This window comes from Oryctolagus cuniculus, chromosome 3 (genome assembly GCF_964237555.1).
Source record: "Oryctolagus cuniculus chromosome 3, mOryCun1.1, whole genome shotgun sequence".
In the NCBI taxonomy this organism is placed as follows: Eukaryota; Metazoa; Chordata; class Mammalia; order Lagomorpha; family Leporidae; genus Oryctolagus; species Oryctolagus cuniculus.
In genome coordinates, this window is record NC_091434.1 from 153,298,001 (window position 1) to 153,316,691 (window position 18,691).

The following is an 18,691-nucleotide window of genomic DNA, read 5'->3' on the forward strand; positions in this document are numbered from 1 at the left end:
GCCTGAAGCTCCGGCGTCCTGTATGGGTGCTGGTTCTAGTCCTGGCTGCTCCTCTTCCAATCCAGCTCTCTGCTATGGCCTGGGAAAGCAGTGGAAAATGGCCCAAGACCTTGGGCACCTGCACCTACGTGGGAGACCCAGAAGAAGCCCCTGGCTCCTGGCTTCAGATAAGTGCAGATCCGGCTATTGGCAGCAAGCTGGGGAGTGAACCAGCGGATGGAACACCTCTTTGTCTCTACCTCTCTCTCTAACCCTTTCTTTCAAATAAATAAAATAAATCTTTAGCATTAGCCCCTATATGTTTTTCTTTTTATAGTGTAGCATGTAAAGCTGCTGCCTGTGGTGCAGGCTGCTCCACTTCTAATCCAGCTTCCTCCTAATGTGCCTGGGAAAGCAGTGGAGGATGACCCAAGTGCTTAAGCCCCTGCACACTTGGAAGACCTTTTAGATGTTCCTGGCTTCAACCCAGCCCAGCTCCAGCCATTGTGGTCATTGGGGAGTGAGGCAGTAGATGGAAGAACTTTTTCTCTGTTTCTCCCTGACTCTTTCTGTAACTCTACCTTTCAAATAAATATTTTAAAAAATAGAGGGGCCTTATCAAGGAAGTTAAAGAAAAAGTATTTCCTATATCATTAATAATCAAAATAAATTTTGGGTAACTTGCTACAGTTGAGACTGAATTGTCCTTTTATTTTCCTACAGAACATTTTACAATATTATTGCTATACAAAAAGAAAAATTTGGGTGTATTCAGTGAAAAAGATAGAAGAATCTTCAGATTGTATTTTTTAATGTTTTGCCCATTCAAAGTATACAGTCAATAGTTTTTAGTATATTGAGGATTGTGCAACCATTATCACATTTGAGAATATCCCCAACAACTCAAAAAGGAATCCTCCTGTCCTTTAGCTATTAATACTCCCTAACCTTTCTATCCTCCCTAGTCTTAAACAACACCCAATCTATTTTCTCTACATATACAAGTGTAAGTTTTCCTAAAACAAACAAACAAACAAACAAACAAACAAAAAACCTTAGAGTACTGCACGGGAAGACTTTCAAAGTTTTCCTAACATATTCTTTATTTTGTATTTCCTCCTCTTCTAAGCCCATGGTGTGGAGACACAGATATTAAGCCCAGTTCTCTGCATTCCCTTTGGTCTGGTGCCTATCCCAGAATGCACCATTCTCTTCAAAAGTAAGACAGATTAATGTCTACTTTTCTAAAGCTTCATCTCATATAAAAGGACACCACTGTAAAAGGCAAAATACTTCATCTCTACTATGATCATGGAATGTCTTTGACAAGTTGGAGTAGGCTTTCCTTCCTCTTTTATGAAACTTAATCAACTATGTCTTGGTATGAGACAAAGTCCAGAGTTGTTTTTCTGCAGTTTTGAGGTTGTGTGACTTCCGTTCACAAGAGACAGAAGTCTGACTCACGATGGCTTGAGTTAAAGGAGGAATCTGTTGGCTCATGTGAGTCTAGGATTCTTTTGGTGCTCCCAAACCAAATGTGTATTCCCTTCCCTAGGGCTCAGTTTAGTTCTATTTTTTTTTATAACTAAAGAACATTTATTTTCCACTAAGAGTTTGCCTTGAGGATGTAACTAAACTGAGCCACCCCCCACCCCATCTCAAAGGGTTAGTACAGTGACTGTTATAAAGCAGATCTCAACAGTCTGAAGCTCTGGAACCAACATTAACTGACAAAAAAATTCCATCTAAATCCTCATAAAAATGTTTAAGTTAAAAAAAAAAAAGAAAAAGAAAAGAAAAAAGGGGCAATGGGGGTTTCAGATTGAACAACATTCTCACACTTCATCTGATACATTCAATCTGGCTAGAGTGTACCAAGTGGAAACAGGATCACTATAATACAAAACTCCCACTACAGCACGCTGTACACACCTGTGTTCCAAGCCCACCCCCACCCCCCTACTGCTTCCACTCCATTATTTTCCCGCCTGTTGGGCCTGCCGGCGGAGGAGCACGTAGATCTTCTCTTTGATCCAGTCTTTGTTATAAGGCTGGTATGTCTGGGTATCAGCCCGGTAAACAAGGCAGCTGAGGTCTGCCAGATCATCAATAAAATCAAACAACTGACTGATATCGTATGTGATAGATGGACTGTTGGGATTCATTCTTTTCAGATGTTCCTCATACATTTTACAAACACCTTCCATGCATTCATTCACAGATTCATAGTCAGCGTAAGTTCTGCCTTCTGGCCTCTTGGTAGGCTGTACCAGCAAAATGGTATGAGACATCGCGCCAAACTCTTCTCTTTGCAGCCGCTGCCGACACTGCCGCCGCACACGAGCTTAGCCACAACGCCGCCAACAGCCTATTTTTTTTTTCTTTGTCACCCTGGAGGTGACAAGATGGCACCAGTGGCTCCAGGCTTATATCTATCCTTTCAACAACAATTGTAGTGGGGATAGTGTCTCTATCTGAACTTAAAACATAATCATAGATTTGAATATTTCTGGCTCTGATTGGCCTGGACTGGGTCACATGCCAAATTTCAAGCTGGTAAAGGAGTTGGCTCTACATGTCATGTATTGACTAAAAAAGAAATTCTTTGCCAAGGAAAATCAGGTGTGTTACCAGAAGGGTGGATTTGGGGCAGGCAAAAGCAAAGAATCATGACTAAATATTGCTGCAGCATGAGTCAGTGAACCTGGCCTTAGTTCATTATTGTCATTAAATGGTTTCATTACCTTGAGCAAATCACTTAATCTCTCTAGGCCTTGATTCCTAATTCTGTAAAATTACAGGCTTGCATAACAAATCCTGAAATTTCTTTGCTAGTCAAAAATTGTATTTTCAGTTCTGAATCGACCAGATGATTTGTTAAAACATAGGCATAACTAGGTCTTTCTTTTATACAGTCAATACATGACTTGGACAAAATAACACTACAGCAGAAGTGATCTGTATGGAGTCATGAGGTTGTGTATTATCTTTGATACTGAATGTTGACCAAGTGAATGCAAGGTTCTCATTTTCTTCAAGAGAATATTTTCAAATTTTTATTAACATAAAGACAACAGATTTTGTGTATTTCATAGATACTTCTAAGAAGATAACCATACTTCCCTCCCATCCTCCCTCACTCAGTTCCTCCTCCTTCATTTCCTTTAACTTTTGTAATAACATAGTTTCACTCATTTTGAAATATCCAGGCTGTTAAGAGTTCAAATGTATTGTTATTACTCCCCCCTTTTTTAGAAAATGCTATGCTTAATATCAAGTTGCTCCCAGTTCTTGCTTTATGTTTACATTAACCTTTGTAGAAAGGTTAGAAACCAACTAATTATTGAATGAAATTAGCAGGTAATCAATTAGAAAAAATGAGATGGTATAAATGACCCTTTCGATATGCATCTTCAAAAAGGAAAAAAGAAGTTAGGAACTACAGAACTGAACTGGGAAAAAAAATTGATCCCAAACGAAACAAGCTTAAAATATTTGATTAGTGTCATAACCAGTATTCAACATAAGCAGCTGGCCTAGCTTGTGGTTTGATAGTAGATAGAAAATACACAAGGAAGACTAGGGTGGGGAGAAGGTGGCAAGGAATTTTCTCAATTAGAGATTCTTTTTTTGAGTGATAATATTTATTATAACTTTTCAATGGAAATAAATACCTAGGTATCCAATGGATTGTTGAGACTTAGATCTCAATTCAAAATCAAGAATTATGACTGTTTAAGAAGTTCCACAAAAACCTGTATACTTCATAGGCATGCAATTTTGGTAACACGCATTTTGGCTTTTTTGCTTTGGTGTGGGTGAGTCTCTTATCTGGGGTTTTAAAGCAACAGATCTTTGGTGTGGGCTCTTTTTTAGTTTGTACATGAACGGCAGATATTGTGGGAAGGTTGACTTTTTCCCTACTCCGGGAGAAGAACCACACTCCTGGAATTCCATGTGAGTCCCACGATTGCCGATGTCTCTATAAAGAGACTAATACTGATTAGACTCTGCAACATACAGGTTGGCTATTTCTAATGGAAATCATGGTAGGCATTCAAATGACCAAACTGGGATCTGCCCACAGTCCCAGAGTACTGTGGGATTCCCTGAATCTAGGCTTTATTTTTGAGACGTGTAAAAACTTGATGAATTAAATCAGTGAAGGAAGAAAATAGTGATCCATCTTGGCAGTGCAAATACTCTAATGAATGGGGAAGTTGGTAGGTATGAGCTTAACAGGGTGTAGGCTTATGATGAAATAAACAGTAAATGCAAACCACAAGACTAACATGACCATCTAGTCGTGAACATTGTATAAAGGATTAGTTGATATAGTAAGGCTCTTCAAATATATTGGGTAAATATTCAGCTTAAAGGCAAAGATACTTAATTTTTTAAGTATTCAGAGGATTAAATATAGTATAAATTAATATTTATTACCTCAAAGGATAAGAAGGAAGATGGTGTTGTCACCACACATATGAAGTTGGGACTTTTCACCCCAAATGTCATCAAACTGGTGACACATAATACCTCAGGAGGGTGTGGAGAAGTTTATAACTCATATAATGAGATCTTCTGGGGAGAGCAGGCCAGATTCCCAGAGAAAGCTAAAAATAGGTTAAGAGAGCGGGGAGAACCAGTGACCAGAATTTTCATGGGTATAGAGGCTGGAGAGAGGTTTTTCATGTTTGGACAAGGGCTTGTGTGGTTTGAACCTTTGGCCAGAGCAAAAGAAAGGCCATTGAAGCTGTCTTGTCAGGTTGACCAATGAGGGCAAGGGGAAAAAGGATGGTAGATCTTAAAAGCTGCCCACTGTCAAATTCTGTGTTTCTTGCTTCTTATACCCTAAGAAATCCTTGCCTAACCTAAGGGAGAAGATTTTTCCCCTCTGTTTTCTTATAGAAGTTGTATACTTTAGACTCTTGGATTTTTCTGTCTGTTTTTTGTGCTTAATGATATATAATTGTCTCTGCTCTCTTTGTTGTAAAGATCATCCTTTTCCCCCACTGAATTAGTTTGACACTTTCATAAACAATTGAGTATATGTAGGTGAGTTTTTCTGAACTCAATTCTGTTCCAGGATCCACCCTGTGCTTTATTTCTATTACTATATTCTACCATAAGTTTTAAATTCCTAGTGCAATCTTTTCAAAATTCATTTGGTCAATTTGCCTCCTTTATATTCTTACATAAATTTTAGACTTGACTGTCATTTTTGTTAAGAAACATAAAAAAATCCTATAGGATATTGGAAGATTGCTTTGAACCTGTGGTTAATTTGAGGGAGAAATGGTGCCTTAAGAACTACAGCTTGTTCCTATTTGTTGACATGATAAAAGGAGTCTTCAAAAAGTTCATGGAAGGTGTGTACTGTAAAAACTATGCATGGAGTTCCAAAGTGTTCTGCAGTAAAATTTATCTTCTAATTTCATCTTTCATGAACTTTTGAAAGTATGCTTGTACTGCATTTATCTGGATCATATTTTTTTTCACTTTTTTGGGGTTTACAGTATCTTAAATGTCTATATGTTTTATTAAATGTATACCTGTTTGATTTTGATGTCATAGTAATACTGTAGAATTATAATTGGTTTTATATATTATATCTGACCTCAAGAAATTGTTATGAGTGGCTGACTTGTAGATTCCTTATAAGTTGTCATGTCATCTGCAAATAGACAATTTTCTATAGAAACATTTTTAAAAAGATTTATTTGAAAGAGTTACACAGAGGGAGAGAAAAAGACAGAGATAGGAGAGAGGGAAAGATAAAGACAGAGATAGGAGAAAGAGAGAGAGAGAGAGAGAGAGAGATCCTCCATCCTCTTATTCCCTCTCCAAATGGCTTCATTGCCTGTGCCAGGTCAAAGACATAAGCCAGGAGCTCATTTGGAGATTCCACGTGGGTTCAGGGGCCCAAGAATTTGGGCCATCTTCTGTGGCTTTCACAGGTGTATTAGTAGGGAGCTGGATCAGAAGTGGAACAGCAGGGACTTTAACTGGCATCCATATGGGATGCCAGCACTGCAGGCAGTGGTTAAACTGGCCGTGTCACAGTGCAAGCTCTGCTTGAAATTTTAAAAATTTGTTTATATATGTAAGTCTCTCTCAGTCTTTCAAATGAATAGAGACACAAACACAGAGGGGAAGAGAGAAAGCTGCCATCCGCTTGTTCACTCCCCAAAGGCCCACAACAGCCAGTACTGGGCAAGATTGAAACCAAGAGCCGGGAACTCTACTTGAGTCTCCCACATGGGTGCCAGGAATCCAACTACTTGAGCCTTCACCTGCTGCCTCACAGGATGCACATTAGTAGGAAGCAGAGCAGAAGCTATATGCAAACCTAGGGATACCAATATGAAATATAGGCATCCCTTGTAGACACTTAACCAGTGGGTCAAAAACCCTGCTCTCTGTGATTAGTTTTAAGATGTTCTGCCTTACCATGTGGGACTCCCTGGTTCAAGCAGTTATCTTCATTAGAAATCCATGGCCTGGGAGCGCTCAGCTAGCTTCTGAGGGGCAATGCTTACACAGCTACCACAAACTCTTCTCTAACTTTATGACTGATCGGCACTAGAGTCTGCTTATTAGTGGAAGAAATGTCAGAAGTGATGTTTTTGTTTTTGATGAAACTAGTACTAGCCAACCAACTGAAGTGATGGTGGCAATACATTTGTGTTGTTCAAATACATATTCAAATTCTGTTGCCTGGCTAAAACACTCTGGAGACACTCTTGACAGAGAACAGGGCATAAACACTAAAGGAGCCCAAGAAGTTTCTGCAAGGGAAATAGAGTTGGCTGGGCAAGAAATGATGGAAGTGATAGCCGGTGCCGCGGCTCACTAGGCTAATCCTCCGCCTTGCAGCGCTGGCACACCAGGTTCTAGTCCTGGTCGGGGCGCCGGATTCTGTCCCGGTTGCCCCTCTTCCAGGCCAGCTCTCTGCTGTGGCCCGGGAGTGCAGTGGAGGATGGCCCAAGTGCTTGGGCCCTGCACCCCATGGGAGACCAGGAGAAGCACCTGGCTCCTGCCATCGGATCAGCGCGGTGCGCCGGCCGCGGCAAAGGAAGACCTTTCTCTCTGTCTCTCTCTCTCCACTCTGCCTGTCAAAAAAAGAAATGATGGGAGTGGGAAAGAAACACTGAAAAGGGGATGGCGGAACTCAAAAAAGCAGACAATTCCTAGGAAACATGGTTTGAGAGAGGAGACACTGCATGAGCAGTGGCAAGTCAGGCCATTGTGAGAGGCCCTGTTTGGGGGTTCAGGAACCCTGGTGGGCTAAGGGTTTGCAAGACTGCCCCATTTTCTATAGCGTGGTTTATGTCTTTGGATTTCTGTCCTTCTATTCCCCATTTATGCCATTTAATAAGTCCAGGAGTTCTAAAACTCTACATGAAAGACATGTAGACACCTATTGTGGAGGTGGATGAAAGCTCTCAAAACCTTGCTTGAGAAGATCTTGAACTAAACAGGGGCTCCCAAATAGCCTGGGATAGCTATCACCATTGTATCATCATATTTTCACAGTTCTTGCCAAACATCTATTACAGTACCAGTATATAGTACTGAATATTGGATGTAAAAAATGAGAAGTTACAAATGGATTTTGCCTTTAATTAGCTGTTAGCCTCCTGTTTGGCTGATATTAAATATTCAATACAGCATTTTCTCCCCCAGTGGTCCTGGTCTATTAGGATTAGTTGCATGGAATATGTCTTCAACCAAACACCAATCTTCAGCCTGTACTGCTCTGTATCTTTTGCCCACTTTTCTGGCCTTGGCCCATTTTCCCTTGGATTTGTTGCTCTCTACTTTATGTTCCAGCATTTCCTTCACTGCTCCCCTCCTAACAAAGTGCAAGTAGGGGCATCACTTGATGTTTAGGGCTTCATTTCCATGTTCACACCTCATTCCTTCCAAGTAAATGCAGGGATAAGGATTCTGTTGCCTTAGCATTTGGTTAGGAAAAAAATCTGGGATTTTTAAATACCTGGTGAATTATAGAAGTAAATACTTCTAGTTTTGGAAGGTACCTTAGTTTCAAATAAGCAAACTAGGCCTGGAAATGTTAAGTATCACATGGTTAATGATACACATCACTCAAGGGCAGGTCAGAAAGTTTTATTGCTTCAGTTGCTGTGTTCTGTGTGCCATATTACAAGATACCACAAATCACATTTTAGCAAGACAATTCAGAAAGAAGCAAGAGAGGGACAGTGGGTGGAAACATCTTGTTTTGTTTCTCAAGTTACATCACACAGGTGCTATGTGTTACACTAGTTCCTATTTCATGAGTCACAAGGCCAATGTCAAATTCCAGGTTAAAACAAATGAATGGTCAGAAAGTTCTGTACAACAAACTGATTTGATGAATCCAACTCATGCTCCTTTTGCTTTGAAAAAAATATTTTAGTGGAAATACTATTATATTTGCATTTAAACAGCCCTTGAATGGGTTGTCAGGAAAAAAAAAATAGAACATTGATTGTTTAGGACTGTTGGCACAGAGACCTAGAAACCAGAACTTTGTCAGATTGCATTTTCCTCCTAAAGAGAACAAAATGCCCCAAATCAATGAATGGTCACCGTAGAAAGAATTCAGCTCTAAGTTAGAGAGACTTGAATATCTGCATTCTGCATTTGGCTCAGAGATCCAAGCAGATACACCAGAAATTACTGGATTAAAAGGCAAGTCATATATATATATATATATATATAAAGAGCTTGGTAATTTAAAAAAAAGATTATTTATTTGGAAGTCAGAGAGAGACTGAAAGAGAAATCTTTGATCCACTGGTTTACTCCCCAGATGGCTGCACTGGCCGGGGTTAGGCTAGGCCAAAGCTAGGATACAGGAGCTTCTTCCAGATCTCCCATGTGGATAGCAGGGGCCCAAGCCCTTCAGCCATCTTCCACTTCTTTTACCAGGCCATTAGAAGGGAGATGGATCATAAGTGGAGCAGGTGGGACATGAACTGGCACCCATATGGGATGCTAGCATGGCAGGTGACAGTTTTACCCACTGCACCACAACGTTGGCCCCTTGGTGATTTAAAAAAAAAAGTCTAAGGTTTTCGTTATGATTGCTTTAAATCAGTATTTTGAGAGTCTTCAAGATTGTAATACATTCTTATTAACTATAGTCCCCATGCTGGACAACGGATTTCTTGAATATATTTCTTCTATCTAATCAAAATTTTGTACCCTTTGGCCAACATCTTCCCAATGCCCACAGGCATTCCCAACCTCCAGTAACATCATCAGCTATCTGCTTCTGAGTTTGCCTTTTTCAGATTCCATGTATGAGTGAGGTCATGAAATATTTCTCTGCTTGGCTTATTTCACTTAATGCGAGGACTTCTGGGTTCATCTGTTGCAAATGACAGGATTTCCTTTTTTTTTAAAAGATGGAACAATGTTCTATTGTGTTTTTATACATCCATCCATCCCTTGATGGACATGTAGGTTGATTTCAAACCTTGGTAATTGTGACTAATGCAATGTAGAAGGGAGTGCAGGTACCTCTTGAACATGTGGATTTCCTTTCCATTGGCTTTATAGCCCATCAGTAGTAGAATTGTTGGATGATAGTGTAGTTCTAGTTATTTTTTTTTAAAGAAGCTGCATACAGTCTCCCATAATGGCTGTAGTAATTTGCATTCCCACCACTGTGCAAGGGTTCCCTTTTCTCCATATCATTGCAACACAGCTTTCATCTTTTTGGTAATAGCCCATCTAAAAGGTGAGATGACTTCTCTCTGTGGTTTTAATTTTCACTTACCTGATATTTATTGATGTTGAACATTTTTTCATGTACCTGCTAGCCATTTGGATATCTATTCAGGTTCTTTGCCCATCTTTTGGTTGGGTTATTTTCTTGATATCAAGTTGAATTCCATGTATGTTTTTCTTATTAACCCTTTATCAGATGCATGGTTTACATATGTCCTCTCACTCTATAAATTCTCTTTACTGATTGTTTTCTTTGCTGTGCAGAAATTTTTCATAACGTCCTCTCATTTGTATATCTTTTCCTAAGAACAGTTACCAATGTTGTTTCTTCCTGTTCAGTCCGTGGAGTTCCTTCCTTGAACTATTCTGCCCTAAAGTAATGTTCCTTTCCTGATCTTTCCCAGGCGTACTCTATTGCATCACTCTGATTTTCATTATAGAACAATGGGAAATTATCTTGTTTTGTTTCTTCATTTACTCCTGTCTTACCCAATAGACTCCAAGAGAAGATGTGTCTTGTACATCACATGCTTGATTGCCAGCACAACATTATTTTAATGAGGAAGTATGAAGTCATGCGGAACAGATGGGACCAGGATACCCATGTTTTATGTTTGAGTGCCAGTGTTCAATTCCTCGCTCTGGTTCCTGATTCCAGCTTCCCACAGAGCAGACCCTGGGAGGCAGCAGATGATGGCTCAACTCACTGGGTACATGACACTTGTGGGAGACCTGGATTGAGTTCCTAGCTCTTGGTTTCAACCTGGTCCAATCCCAGCTGCTGTGGGCATTTGGACGAGTGAACCCACTGTATGAGAGCCCTGTCTGTTTCTCTTTCTGCCCATCTGTCTCAAATGAATTTAGAATCAAAAAGTTGTGAACATTTACTTGAGGTAGCTCAGGAAATACATTCTTGATTTCATTAAAATACAACACAAATAGCTTCTAAGGTTTGTTTAGCTGCCCTTATTAAGATATCAGAATGCATAGGAATAACCATCAGGATTTCTGATTTTCCACTGTTTTTCTTTCTGGGAAGCAGTAAAACCCTCTAATTTTCCTCATGAGGACACTGAAGCCCAGAGAAGTTAAATGTCTGTTACCTTTGTGCTCAGAGCCTGAGCTCATGACACCTGGTATTTGAATGTCATCTTCGTGACTGAAGGCAGACTAGAAGTGAAGTGTAACTACAAATTCCTCCTCCATGTGTATTTTCCATAGACATATTTCAAATTCACTCTCAACAGACATCTTGGCCCACAACAAAACATTACTCATAATTGGAATGAGACTAATAGAGAGCATTTATTCATTTATTTCTTTGAAATCTGTACAAGTTCTTTGTGAATTCTATCCCATCTCTCCAATATAATTCTCAAAGTGTCAAATAACTTCAAAGAGTAATTTCCTGTGGTGGACCAACGTTGTTAAAAACAGATTTAGGCCTAGCCTAAACAAAATTATGGCTAGGCCTAGTCAACTGAATTTAATTTTTATTATGGATTAATAGAAATTCTGTATCTGAAAAATTGGGCTCGTCTATCAAGCTACTTTTACTAACAGGATTTTTATATAAGGCAACTGAAAATGTAATTAAGAAACATCTTTAAGCTCATGCAGAAATTGCAAGTGTGTTCTATAGTTATTAACTTAGACATTTTTATCAGTTGTTTCATACACCCATATTTTAAAAATCAGATGATTATTTAACTGCCAGTGCTTGTGAATTATTATAATTTGGAAAGATGTTAGAGTGCCACAAAGTATCTAAATTTTTGCTCTTTTTTCTATTTTACTAATTACCTTAGTTCTTACTGTTCTAGTTCTTGAGGCATAATGTCAGATTGTTTCTGTTCTTTTTTGATGTAGAAATTTATCGCTGTACATTTTCCTCTTAAAACTTTTTTTCACATGCCATAGACCCTGGCATATTTTCTATTTTCGTATTTCTCAAGGAATTAACTTACCTTTTAATTTATTCATTGACCTATTGGCTACTCTTGCTGTTTAATTTTCATGTATTGGTGTATTTTCTAAGCTTTGCCCTGTTATGGATTTCTAGATTCATACCACTGTGGTGGAAACAGTATTTGATCTGATTTTAATCTTCATACATTTAGGTCTCATTTTGTGGTCTGAGAAAAATTCTATTGTATGTTCTGTGTGAATTTGAAGGATGTGTGTTCTAGTGTCAGGTGGAATGGTCTACATATATCTGCTTAAGCATGGCTTACCTATTTCTCTATTGATTTTTTTTTTTTTATCCAAGTGATCTGTCAATCATTGAAAGTAGGAGTATTGAAATCTTTTTTGTGTTACAGTCTCTTTCAGGCCTATTTTTTTTTTTTAACATGGAATGCCACAAAAAAAGTTCAGAGATACTGATTCATTATGTATTTTATGAATGAGTGGGGCAATTAGGAATGCCTACCTGTATTGTCTTTGTTAATGCTCATGAACAAGCTGCAGGTTGTCTTGTTCCTTATTTTACAACTCAAACAACTAAATGAAAGAGCAAGTAATTCATCTCATGCTATGCAGTATCTGACAAATGGCAGTGCTTAACTCAATCCCAAGGCTGTTTACCACCAAAAGACCATATCACTCACCACCACTCCCCCCATGTAGCCTCCCTCTTACTAGGTTCCATTATGTGGTACTGACTTTCAAACTTTGTCACATGTACATACTTTCATAATACATGTAATGGAAATAAAAGCTGCACAGACAGTTCTTACTAAATATGACTGACAGATTCTGTTCTACCCTATTCTGTTTTTAAAAATTCTAGTGTGACTCACTAAATTGATTTTAATGACCTATTAGTAAGTACCTGTATTTTGAAATCCTCAATGTAAATGCCTTTCGGTACCTTGTAGTCTGCCCCCATGCAATTGTAAACTGCACATACTGAATTTTACTAACAGATCAAAGTTGCAAGGACTGGTTACTACAAATCATCTTCAAGATGTGTATTCCACATTTGGTCTTGTCTTCTCACCTTTGGTCCTTGAGTACACTAATGGGATCTTTACCTTCAGAGAAGTTGCTAATACAAACTACGGGGCCTCATCACTAGCAAATCAAATGGGATAACCACCACAGGTTACATAGAAGCAGAAAAAAAATTAGACCTAGATATGTTGGTTGATTTGAGGTCCTTCAGTTTTGTTCCCAGGACCGGTGGTCTTTTTTGTGAAAAAAAGCATCAGCGACTATCAGGGTACCCAGAATTTGAAGGAATTATTGAGCCCATACCTAAAACTATTCCATGGTCCTCCCAGTCTCTGTCCCTTGCTCTAGTGATCCCATCTGACTTTCTAGTGCATGAGGCTGCAGTTTCACACCCCAGGACGGAAGAATACAACATGAATCATGTTCTTCCTCCATAGAAAGCCCTTTTTTTTGATGCATGTATATTTTGAAAGTTTTACACAGATCAATGCAAATGTGTATACTTCACTATAAATAACCATGTTGGTTTAAAAAAAGTACTTTCCATACTCTTAAACTATTTTTGGTATTTATGAAAATGTATTCAGTAAGCCTTCATGAACAGCAGGTGAAATACCAACTGGGAGGAAACTGAGAGCTACAGATAAAAAGCATAGCAAAATTATTTCACTAATTCAGTATTTTATTTGGTGTCAAAACATCTTAACTGTGAGTTGTTTAAGTGTTCTTATCAATACTTTTAGAAGAAACACTTCTAGAAAATATTTTATCAATTGTGCTATTAGAAATAATTCAGTTAACTCCTTCAATATTAACTTAATGGAGCATTTATGCAGATATTTTTAATAGTCACTTAGGTATAAAACTTTTGTAAGAAAGATAACACTTATTGCATTATAATTTCATCTTTTAAAGGAGTCATAATGCAAACTCATAAGCATAAATATATACATGATCAACCAAATGGTAACATAGCCACTAAAAGATTTAAAATGTAAAACTTTAGCAGGCAAAATACTTAATATGGCTTTTAATGGAAAATAACTGTTAAGAAATAATTTATTGCCCATTCTAGTCATTCCCCATCAAGTGAACATAAAATTATGGTTTCCATTTAAAATGGTACATGTTATTTAAGCCAATGTTGTACACATTTTGTAACATGTAGTATGCCATAGGATTTGTGGACTTTGTTAAATATACATACATATGTACATATATATAGATATACAGTATTAGACAGTTCTGCTTTAATACCCCTGAACATTTTGATGAAAACTGTTACAAGTTTTTTCTTATAAAACTACTTGAAAAGTTGGCATAACTTCTTGGTATTGAAGTTTGGTCTTACAGAATTAAAAAAAAAAAAGACAAAAGTTGGCTATAAATACATTCTTTACAAAAAATGAATAGTGGTCCCGCACTCATACTTTATATTACAGTGAAAACATTTTATTCATTGGAAGGTATTTACATCTGGTTGTCCTTGGTTTCTGTGTGAAATATACAGAAGTTAGTAGTGAGAATATTGTAGGCAGGCCTATGTGTTAGGTTTTTCTACTTGTTCATGTTTGTGTAGGTTCCAATTCTCTTCTTTGGAGTTGTTGTTGATTTCTGGTTGCCTTGTATTACTGCTGCTGCTGCTTCTTTTGGTGTTCTGGGAACACTGGGCGATTTTACTTCTAGGAACAGGAAGAAAAGATTTAACTCTTGAAACACCCAACTCAGTCTTTGATTTACTGGTGCTGCATTCGGTAGCTTGATGGCTGCTGAGAGGACTGACCTCCTGGAAGAAAACAGATGCCAAGTAGAACACGGGTGCCATTATTATTACCAACACCTAGTTTTACTCTTCTAGTTCTGAGCAAACACACACCACTCTCCCCAAAGATAAAGGAGAGAAGCAGCTCAATCTGTGCACCTCCTGCTTGATTTTCATTAGACCTTTTCTGGTGTCACACAAGCCCTAAATGCAGGAGTCCGTGAATCAAATGCTGAGTCTGAAATGTCTTTACCAACAGGAACTTCATGAAATCCCAGGACTAAGAAAACAGCGAATGGGACTGTTTGAACCCTCAATGTAAGAGGTTCTACAGAACAATGATGTCACCTTGGGTAAGTCACCTAACTTTTCCATGAACACTTTTTGAGCATTTACCATAACATATGCACTGTTCTAGTTGCTTGGTAGACAGCAAAGAACACAAAGGAGAAACACCCTTGCCCTGCTGTAACTCACTCCAGGTGAATTAAGGCACCTGCTGCTCATTGATTCTGTGCTTGGTAGGCTCAGTATGCTCTCAGTTTTCTTTTTCTAAAGTATTTATTTTTCATCTACTTGAAAAGTAAAGTGATAGCTCTTATATCCATTAGTTTGCTGTGCATTTTAAGCCAAGAGCTCAGTCCTCCATAGGAGTGCCAGAGACCCAAGTAATCAGGCCATCATCTTTTGGCTGTCAGTGTGCATCAGCAGGAAGCTGTATCAGAAGTGGCGAAGGTGGAAGCCAGGCACTGCAATATGGGATGTAGGTGTCCCAAGTATTTCAGTCAATATTTCTCATTTTGCTGATGAGAAATCTAAGAGCTGGGTAGGTCTGATGATTTTCCCATGGTCAAAGAGCAAAGAGGCAGGGAAAAGACCTTAGGTCTTCCAGCATGGTATGAGGCCTGCTTAGTGAGCTGTTCTGGATACCTCTGAAGTAGTTAACATCAATTACCAAAGACAAATGTAACCATTGGAAGCTTCAGAATGTAAAACTAGAATGTAAGAGGAGAGAAAAATAGGCTTTTAATGGAAATAGTTATTTTTCAACTGGCAGTTGCAATCTCCTGGGTGTTCTTGAAAAAGTTATTTGAGAAAGCGTGAGAGATCTCCCATTTGCTAGTTCACTCCCCAGATGCCTGCAACAGCCAGGGCTGAGTGAAGCCAGACCAGGAATTCTACCCTGTTCTCCCACATTGGGTTGATGGTCTTATGGGATGCCAGTGTTGTAGGTGGTGACTTAGCCCACCAAACTACACTGCCAGCTCTCCTCCTGGGTGTCTCATAATTGGGTTATCAACTTTGGCTACAACATTGGACTTAGCTGGGAAGTTTGGGCTATATACCCAGAGACTGATTGAATTGGTCTAGGGGGTAACAAAGTAAAAGGTTTAAAGTCACCACCTGATTCTAATGTGAAGCCAAAGGTGAGAAGCCCTTCCTTATCTGTGAGGAGAAAAGAGCTGGTGAGCATAGTTGAGGACCTTTCCTTCTGCCCATTGTGAGTCTGTCAGTCATCTCCTCTAGGAGATCTACCTCTAGCTCTTCTTATCTTGAGGACAGAATTTCCATGTGCTAGGCAAGATAATTCATCTATGTCTAGCTTGTGCTTTGAACTCAAGTTTTCTAAAACCAAATGTAATGTAGTTCCTCAATCTCTGAAGCCTACTTTCCCGGCTCACTGTGGGTTAACTGTGCTCCCCCAGGTAACTGAGCAAGGGCCTCCCGTCATCTTGAACAACTGCCTTTGGCCTTTTCACACAAGCCAATGTTGTCTGAAAAATGAGAGAATTAAGGCTCTGTTGGTGCAAGTGAAAAGGAAGGGATGACTGACATTCTCACCAACCACACAGTAAGTCCCAAACTCCTAAGCATGCCACTAAGTGTGGCTCTAATCTCTCCTTTAAATTCCATTTTCCTCCCTTTCCACCTCTTAAAGCCCCATACAGTTTGTCCATTAAATTACTCCTGAACGACCAAAGTGAAAACCACCTGTGTCAGATCTTCACACCTAGCTAGCCTTACATGGTTAGGCAGCTGTACAACTGGAATATGCCTTTGGCTAGAGGCTTCAACACTGACTCTTGCCAAAACAACAAGTGTGTAATGAATGAAGAAGTGACAAATATAGGATACTCAGTGCCCATGGATGGATGGGAGAGAAGGCTAGGCTTAGGAAGGAGGTAGCCTTCTGAAGAGGCGGCGTACACCAACATTCTGTTGCATTGAGCTCCAGCTGGTGGGCACCCATGTCCCAGTCAATCCTCGCCACCTCCTTTCATACTTTATGGCAGGTCAAGGGTGAAGTTGAAAACAAAATCGTACTCAATCTGACTTGTATATTCTATAGAGAACTTTATTTGAGAAGTTACCAGAGAAAAAATAAGAAATAGCTATATTCCTGATGGCCAGAGTCACCTGTCAAAACCTGTAAAATGAGACAGAGATGGTAGCCTAATAAGGCTAATCCTAACTTATCATTTGATTTAAGGTACCAGAACATTTAACTATAACATGCCATCTTTTCTGAAAACTATATAAACTAGTAAGGGGAACAGTTGTTAGATCTGTTCTCCATACATTGCAGATGCCAACTATAAATGATTTTTCCATCATCACTGAACTCCCTTTGACAGTCCATACTGTGTGTTCTGAGGCCCAGAGGGAAGTCTAGGAGCCACATACGATCCTCTCAGGTTGAGCTCTGGCCTGCAATCTGAAGGCGCAGGGAATGCATCTCCAGGAGTCCGCGGCAAGAAATTCCCACATGGAATTAAGTGCCCACCACAGCTGTCAACCATGATTGAGAGGTCAAGGCTGCATGTGGAGAGGTGGGGTCAAGTTTGTCCCTGCAGTTATAATGAAACATGGAGGATCCCTAGGCCTTAGGTGGATCACAGCAATTCATGGCTGGGAGTGCGAACTTACATCAAGTGACGTACAGTCAAGCACAAGCCTTGACAAAGCTAAGATGTATATCAGAGGCTTAAAGTAGAAGACTTCGGGGTTTTAGCCCAGAAAACAATCTAAGCTTTGCTGTGTACACTGAACCCCCGTTCTCACTTTATGGAAAGGCAAATTTTAATAATTTATCTTAAAAGAATTACTGTTAAAGCAGACCAATTCTTTCAATGCTAAGCAGTTACCAGAAGCTACAAAGAAACTATAATTTCCCAAGATGGCAAAGTAGGGGCCAGGAAGTAAAAACATGTAGGGAAGATGGCATTGGAGACCAATCTTTTAAAGAGGTATAGGGACTGTGACAGGTGGAGAGAGACAATTCCATGGGTAGGAAGAGGGGTAAAATGTTGGACATGTGAAAAGCAAGTTAGAGAGGCTGGAGCTGTGGCATAGAAGGTTAATCCGCTACCTGCAGCGCCAGCATCCCATGAGTGTCGGCTGCTCTCCTTCAGATCCAGTTCCCTGCTACTGTGCTTGGGAAAGCAGTAGAAGGTGATCCAAGTCATTGGCCCCCTGTACCCACATGGGAGACCCAGAGGAAGCTCCTGGCCCAGCCCTAACCATTGCAGCCATTTGGGGAGTGCTCCAGCAGCTTAGAAGATCTCTCTCTACATCTCTGCCTTTCAAATCAACAAATCTTTTCTAAAGAAAAAACATGAGGTACCTAAAGATACACATGGAAAGAAAAACGTGGTTGACAGATGAGTGCTAGGTAGAAGAATTGGTCTGAGCACTGGGTGTACCTGAGAAGCAGATTTGTACGAAACCCAACATCTCCCTCAGAACTTCTAAGGGACAGAGTCCAGGCTCCAGGGACTGGATTTTATGCTGCATCCACAGATGAGAACTTCTGCCTTAATGTGCACTTATATAAAGAAGAGTTATTAGTATTTGCTCTATTGATGCTTTAAATGTGTATGAGTGAAGGCTATCCAACATGCCACCTGATTAACCCTCATGGTCAGAGCAATAAAGAATTACACTATAGCAACAGAGGAAGACAATAGTAATTTTGTTTTCCAGTGGATAAAGAAGCAGGGGGAGAAACAGGCTTAGCCTTTGGCCAGGATGGAGAAAGTGATCAACTAATCCAGAGAGCTCTTAACTCTAGTGGGTGTACCTTCCTGATAACAGAAGAAACTGGGCATCTAACCAAGACATGCCAGTTGAGTGATCAAGAATCTAGAAAGAGTGAGACTGCCAAGCTGTCAATGGCCAAGGGAGTGTTGCTCTGCCCTCTGCTGGCAGTTTCTGACGAAAACCACTTCTGGCTCTGGGGGAGGAGTCCCTCTA

The 18,691-nt window shown here is 39.6% G+C and overlaps 2 protein-coding genes across 6 annotated transcripts in view; both read right to left on the reverse strand.

The window, feature by feature from the left end:
• Positions 1-1,551: 1,551 nt before the first annotated feature.
• Positions 1,552-2,345, reverse strand: LOC138849199 (enhancer of rudimentary homolog). Its single transcript, XM_070071574.1, has one exon. It carries the CDS (start codon positions 2,268-2,270, stop codon positions 1,956-1,958), a length of 315 nt encoding a protein of 104 aa, XP_069927675.1. The 5' UTR covers positions 2,271-2,345; the 3' UTR covers positions 1,552-1,955.
• Positions 2,346-13,336: 10,991 nt separating this feature from the next.
• Positions 13,337-18,691, reverse strand: part of CTTNBP2 (cortactin binding protein 2) — a 192,046-nt gene continuing 186,691 nt past the window's right edge. For 3 of the 5 annotated variants that reach the window (XM_070069817.1, XM_051847988.2, XM_051847989.2), the window contains one exon: positions 13,337-14,461. In XM_070069817.1, coding sequence (XP_069925918.1) covers positions 14,216-14,461 — 246 coding nt within the window. In that variant the 3' untranslated portion in view covers positions 13,337-14,215. 5 annotated transcript variants of the gene reach the window in all.